Source organism: Macrobrachium nipponense, chromosome 20 (assembly GCF_015104395.2).
Source record: "Macrobrachium nipponense isolate FS-2020 chromosome 20, ASM1510439v2, whole genome shotgun sequence".
Taxonomy (NCBI): Eukaryota; Metazoa; Arthropoda; class Malacostraca; order Decapoda; family Palaemonidae; genus Macrobrachium; species Macrobrachium nipponense.
The window spans coordinates 21,859,235-21,866,734 of NC_061089.1; the positions used below are offsets into that span (position 1 = coordinate 21,859,235).

At 33.8% G+C, this 7,500-nt stretch overlaps 2 protein-coding genes across 2 annotated transcripts in view; both read left to right on the plus strand.

The window, feature by feature from the left end:
* Positions 1 to 3,016: 3,016 nt before the first annotated feature.
* LOC135220848 (uncharacterized) lies at positions 3,017 to 4,241 on the plus strand. The gene is made up of 3 exons (XM_064258412.1): positions 3,017 to 3,142; positions 3,369 to 3,479; positions 3,685 to 4,241. Exons 2-3 carry the CDS (start codon positions 3,374 to 3,376, stop codon positions 3,996 to 3,998), a joined length of 420 nt encoding a protein of 139 aa, XP_064114482.1. The 5' UTR covers positions 3,017 to 3,142; positions 3,369 to 3,373; the 3' UTR covers positions 3,999 to 4,241.
* Positions 4,242 to 7,140: 2,899 nt separating this feature from the next.
* LOC135219854 (uncharacterized) overlaps positions 7,141 to 7,500 on the plus strand; it is a 1,316-nt gene continuing 956 nt past the window's right edge. Inside the window, exon 1 of the mRNA XM_064256967.1 lies at positions 7,141 to 7,228. Coding sequence (XP_064113037.1) covers positions 7,141 to 7,228 — 88 coding nt within the window. The remainder of the gene's footprint in view (positions 7,229 to 7,500) is intronic.

Here is a 7,500-nt window from a genome sequence, read left to right on the forward strand (position 1 = left end):
TATATATTATATATATATATATATATATATATATTATAATATATATTATATATATATATACATATGTATATATATATATATTATATATATATATATTATATATTATAATAATAATATGATTATGTATATATATATTATATATTATACAAATATATATATATATATAGATATATATATATATATATAATATATTATATATATTATATATATATATGTGTATATAAGTGAATACCACAGGAAAATGATATTCAGAAATCAAAGCGCTTTCGTCTTTACTAAGACATTGTCAAAGAACGAATGAAATACAATTGGAGAGAAAGGCCTCAGGTACACAACAAGATCAAGAATACCAGATGGTTAATTGTCAAAAGGGTAAAAATTAAAAGAGATAATCCAGGATTATTGGATATCACACGGTCACAAAACTAAACAGATTTGACCCTAACCGAAATTACAAAGTATCTTTACAGTCCAAAACATGTAAAACTGAATATATTAATTTTGTGGCTTATATTTATCTACAACTTTTTTCATTATGAAAACATCAAGTTTAAATAAACCAAGACTTAAATATTTACATGGAATTTTTTGAGACAAAACTCTTACCAAGAATTTTGCCCCAAAAAGATATATGGTTTAGGTATGTGGATGATATTTTCTGTATTTGGCCAGCTCACGAAAATCTCCAGGAATTCCTTAATAATCTCAATAATTTAGTCCCCTCTACAAAATTTACTGTAGAGGAAGAAAGAAATTGTAATTTGAATTTTCTTGATGTAACTGTCCATAGAAATTATAGAAATTTCACCTTTTCAATCTTTCGAAAATCAACTAACATTGCCTCTTTTGTTCATTACTACTCCAATCACCATCAAAATGTTAAATTCTCTGTTTTTTCTGGGATGTTCCTAAGGGCTTTACGTGTCTGTAGCCCGCAGTTTATTGATGCTGAAATTAAAACTATTTATGATATTGCATTGAAACTTAAATACCCAAGGATTGTTGTAGATGTGGCATGGGAAAGAGCTAGAAAAACATTTTATTCAACTAATGACAAACTTGAATTTAGTAAACATAACATTCTAAAATTACCCTATGATGAAAGGTTTTTAGACATTCCTAGAATTTTAAAGCTTTTTAACATAAATATTGTTTTCAGTAATATTAATGTCAAGAGTTTAGTAATCAAAAATTCTCCTAAAGATCTTCCAGGTTGCATATATGAAATTCCTTGCAAAAAGTGTGATAAAGTCTATTACGGACAGACCGGCAAATCGCTTTCTCAACGTCTCAAACAGCACCAATATTCTCTGAGAACTGGGCAAATATCGAATGCATTATTCGTACATATGAGAGATTTAGATCATCCTATTAACTGGAGTCAAGCAAGAGCCTTAATCCCATGTAATGACACAGTTAAAAGGAATATCATTGAATCTTGTTTCATCAAGTCAAATAATAGAAATGTTCTAAATTTAAGTCTTGGTTTATTTAAACTTATGTTTTCATAATGAAAAAAGTTGTAGATAAATTTAAGCAACAAAATTAATATATTCAGTTTTTACATGTTTTGGACTGTAAAGATACTTTGTAATTTCGGTTAGAGTCAAAGCTGTTTAGGTTTGTAACCGTGTGATATCCGATAATCCTGGACTATCTCTTTTAATTTTTACCCTTTTGACAATTAACCATCTGGCATTCTTGATCTTGTTGTGTACCTGAGACCTTTCTCTCCAATTCTATTTCATTAGCTCCTTGACAATGTCTTAGTAAAGACGAAAGCGCTTGGATTTCTGACTATAATTTTCCTGTGGTATTCGCTTATTTAATGAAGTCACATGCATCTACTGTGATTTTTTAAGCATACATGTATATATATAATTATCATAACATCACTGTGACTCTTACTTATAAGAATGGTTTATAATAATATTTATTTCAAAATTAATGTATTCCCGACGTAAAGGAATGAAATAATTAACTGAAATTTTACACCAAATATTTCGCGATAATTTCAAGTAATTTTTGGTTATTACCCTCAATCATTAAAAAGAAACAATTTAGCTTCGATGATAAAGAGGAATGAATAATTATCACCCAAAGGCATTTCTTTATATCAAACATATTTACAAATCTTTTGAAAGTATATTAAAACTGTATGGCAATACACATACATGAAAGACGAGATATATCTTTTACGGATAAAATTATGAAGGTTATTGACAAATGCCAGCGATTTCATGGCATAGTCAACGATAGTATTAGGAAATGATATCATCAACAACAATAATGTGAGTTCTTCCAGGTTTATGGGTTGCTGATTCTGTGCCAAAAATTGTCCGAGATCTCAGTAACAAAAGAAAAAAAAATATGGAGAATTCTTCAGAATAATTTTGACCGATCTTTCATTTGGGAAGGATATAAGTTTGTGTCACAGAAAGCATAAGGGATAGTTCTGTGGTAGGTTTAAAACTGGTAGACGAAATCTCAACATCCATAAACACACACACACACACACACGCACACACACACATATGTGTGTGCGCGTGTGTATAAAGCTAACATCATTAATATCATCATCATCGTGGCCTTCAACACAAGTAATGCAAAGGGCCTGTTTCAGACCTTTTCATCTTGTATATATTCCACAAAGCACTCATGACCACCATCCAATCTAACACTTCTCATTTAACTAGGTATGACTCCTGTGACTTTTCTTGTGCCCATTTGATTTAAACTTGAGTATTGGATGTAAATGAGGGTAGAATGTCTGAAAGCCAATAAAGTGAATCACCTAACAGATGTGAAGAAAGTTCGAATTTCCGCGACATTTTCCAATAACGCAAGACCACTCGATTCTTTACTGGCCATGCCAAGCATGGACTGGAGGGGTGGTAGGGCAGGCGGGGAGGGAGCAACTAGACCCGTTTTGCCAACATAATATTTTGCTCCACCTACCGACTTAGGTTAGTTCGACAGTTTCGTCACTAAGATTCCTGGGAATTTAGGAAAAGCGTAAAGATTGGTGTATCTGGCATCTCTCAAGATCTTCGCTCATCAGATATAAAGTCACAGGAACGTCGGTCAGCACAGATCACACATAACTTCATTCAGTGGAGCATCAACACTGCAGTCAACTGAGGTGAGCATTCGAAAGCCCAAACGATTCTATTATTTGTTTCTCGTAAATCTTTTGGGAGAAATTTCATAAGCAGCTTATTTCGGAAGTTCTCGTTGCGAATTCTACTTGTTACGTTTCGCAAAAGTGTATTTCCGATATGAAGATATATCTGATGAATAACCACAGCTGACAAAGATACAATTTCATGAATTTCCATCTAATAATCACTAATGTCTTTCTGTTGCAGCCAAAATGAAATTCTTCATCGTCGCCTCATTCTGCGTGGCAGTTGTTCTCAGCCAGAATGTGATTCAGCCAAAACCAAATGTTCGAAATCTGCCTGCTGAAGTCCGCAAAGGTCAGTTTCAACCAAATCAATCTTGTATTAAGAAATACATTCTTCCCTTTAAATGGAAAGATAATCATTAGTTAAGCGAAATCATTGAGTAATTATTCAGTCGATTTATAAACTGACTAGTCACGTCGTTCAAGGAATATAAAAAAAATGTGGTCCTTATGGATATTTTTCTGAAAAATTCATGCTTATTTTTATATTCTAACAGAGGCTCCAGGTCAATGTTACGGATTCACTGCCAAAAAGGCCTTCGCCGTTGGCCAGTCTTGGCCCCTGGCTCCATTCTGTGGAAGAGCCACCTGCATTCAACATGAGGGCAAACTCTTCGAAAAGGTGGAAGACTGTGGCTTTGAGCCCAAGCCATCTCCCGGCTGCAGAGTCAAGAACGAAGCCGATCAAGCTAAGCCATACCCAGCCTGCTGCCCCGTGTACGAATGCCAGCCAGGTGCCACCCTTCAGTACCCAACACCAGAAGAACTGAAGGCTGTTGCTGAGCAGGCTGCTAAGGCTGCACAAGGTTAAGTATTCTCTCATAAAGGTTCTAGTCTATAACTGAAAAGAATTCATGACGGATTATATTTATTCAATGTATTTTCTCCTCCTAATGCCCAGGACTATATTTCTGTGATCAAGTCTAGAAATCAAAATCTATTTTGTATAGGGACTTTCAGGGAAGAAATGATCTTACAAAAGAAAGCGAATTTTGCACCTCATTATATATTATATTTTTATACATATATGAAAATAAAAAGGAATTGTTACAGACTTCTGAGTTTTTCTGATCCATGTAACCAAATGACAAACTGTCAAGAAGGAATATGAAAAAATAGAACTTTTGTTACCATCTATGAAGAAAACGTGTTTCAAAACTCTTGGTAACAAGTTTATGTTAATATAAGGCCGCTTCTAAGTACACACAATTATGCATTAACTACCGAATTGTGGATGTGCTGAAAGTCTGAGAATTAGATGCACTACGTCAGAAGTCGGAGAAGGACATAGTGGTGGGTCTTGAACCCCTTGTGGAAACACAAGATCGTTAAGTGACATATCAGTCTCTCTTGCTGGAGGCCAAGGGCAACAATATATGTCATTTTTAACGAGGACTGCTCTTGTGGTGGTAAAAGTGGTATGATCAGAATATCGCTGCCATAGGAAGTGCCATGTTTTTAGGACATAAATATTTCGTACCTGGCGTCATATGAGCTCCTTGTAAATGCTTGCGGACCCCTTTTGTAGGACGAAATATCCCTTCAGTGGTAAATAAACCACTTCTCCCTAGGACCAAAGCAATCACCGGGAAATAAAATGAACAGCATCCTCACTGTAAGGACAGCATCCTCACTATTCTGCATGGTGTGCAAGGCACCAAGTACGAACAATAAGTATAATAGAGAATGAGGAGAAGACACATAAAGTGATCCACATATGGAAGAAAAAAGGCTTTGGACAGCTCATCCCTCCCGCTTTCCATAAAACCTTAACGTGTATATCTCAGGCATATTTGGTAAGTGAACGAACTGGTAAAATAAAAATAAAACATTTAACAGTTTTATAAAAGACTAATAAAAGACAAGTTCCTTGAGACTTATGTGCCCATATATAGGCGTAGATTATTTTCTTAGTATATACAGTATATTCATATAACTGATCGTTATACTAATGTTCAATATTTACACCTCGAATAACCTTATAATTATGGCGCTATGAATATAGTCTTTAACATTAATTAAAAATAAACAATAATAATAAAAGTTTTAATTTCATATCTTAATTGATCGATTTACGCCTAGGAGAAAATACACAGCTGTCTTTCTAGATGTAACACCAATACGGATATAAATGCTTTATCTTTTAGCAACTGCCTTATTTTGCATGATGAAGATCCGTAGATACCGGCACGCAAATACTCAGGCATTGCAATAACATCAAGTGGAATATTAAAAAGTTATTTGTCCAATGTATCAATCCTATGAGCGCTTATTAAATGTCTATCGAGAACGTCAGCTGTCAGGAATTCTCATTCATAAGCAAAAACCTGACTTCGTCTTGGAAGAATAATTTGAATTTCCAAATCGTCGATATAGTACTTCTTGTTAATAACGAAAGGATCAGTTTACACACTATAAGAGGAGGCTCTGTTTTGCTACAAGTTGTTCTGCTCCTAGTTATTTCACATCTATCGTTTTTATTATTTCCGGAACAATTGGTCTTGAAGCATAACAGAGGAAGAGCGTAAATAACGGTCTATTTACATTTATTCTATCATATTGTTAAATCACAACTATGGTGTGATAGCTCTATGTATTTAATCTGTTAGAATCCTTGATATGGATATTGTGTCGTCTAGCAACTGTCAAATAAGCTCTTGCGTCACTGGAACTTAACTCATTTATGCTACCCTGGGAGCGAGTTGATTAGTAATACCTTCTGTTGCAGTAACTGATACCGTAACCAAAGGGAAGTCCGGATTTTATTTATTTGTCCTTCAAGAGAGTAACGAACCTCACATTTTTATATCCTTATTTGTCTCGAAAAGAATTACCTTGATCTTTGGAACGAGACAAATCGAACTGGTTTAATTTAAACTTGGGAATCTTGACATCAGATTTAACCGAATGATTTCTGAATTCTTCAACAGCATATAATCTGTAGTTTGGATATGGTGAAGTTAAAGGATAAGAAAGCTTATCTGAAATCGTTTCGTTGGAGCATGAATAAAAAATTATGCGTTTAAAAAAATTTGAATGATGAGAGGGCAGTGTCGTAAAAACAAAGACAGCTCTCACACTGTAAAGCCAGTGTATCTACTAATGCGTACACACACAGACACACACACACACACGCACACACATATATTATAATATATATATATATATATATAATATATATATATATATATAGTATATATATATGTATATATATATATATATATATATATATAATATATATATATATATATATCATATATGAGGTTGTAGTCCACAGGGGAAAAGAAAACCTGAAATTCCTTTTACCCCTACAGTTTCGGTCTCCACTGCCCCTTATCGAGAGCTATTAATAACCGATAAGGGCCAGTGGAGGTCGAAACTGTTGAGCTAAAGGAATTTCAGTTTTTTCTCTTTCCCTGTGGACTACAACCTCATATATATATATATATATATATATATATATATATATATATATATATATATATAAATATTAAATTAAGTTAAGCTGTGAAGAGGGTACAAAAATTTGTTATAATGAATCGTTCGAATAATTTGATTTTTAGAGAAAACAAATGCTTTAGCTATTCTAGGAAAAGATTCTTCTACTGGGGTATGCGGTACACTGATAAGGCTATTGGGTAGGGAGGCAGTACCTCTACCGGATTTTGCAAGCCCTTGGCATCGGGATTTTGTCTTCCTTTCGGTATGTGATTTCTTAACTGACGGTCCTGGGAATTTACTGAACTTTGCTGGTGCCGAAAAGTCGTTAGTTTCTACTTCGTGAAAAGATTGTCTTTAATAACACATGATGCATTCCTTCAACTGATTTTATACTCCATTACAAAATGAATGAAAATTTATCAAGCTCTGATATGAACGGGACATGGGTGCCAAGATGGCGTAAGAAGAAGAGAGAACATTGGAGTATCTGGCATCTTCCAAGATCGTCCAACATGGGATATAAACAGTCGCAGGATCGATGGTCGGTACAGAACACATCGAATACCCTTCAGTGTAGCATCAACACTACAGTGAACCAAGGTAGGTAGTCAAAAGTATGTCTAATGGGTAATTAAATTCAGAAGTTTGAATATTTGTTCCCATATTGTTTCAACCTTAAATGATTAATTATATTCAGAATACACATTTTCTTTATTTTATGTTTGAAAACATTAATACTTAAAGATTCTGAGCAAATACTCTTAATATGAAAAACATAATAGGCATTTCTGAACATCGTCATTCTATAAAATTATATAGAAATTAGATTTTTTCTAAGTACTTCAATAAAGAGGAAGAACCCTATAGTTACC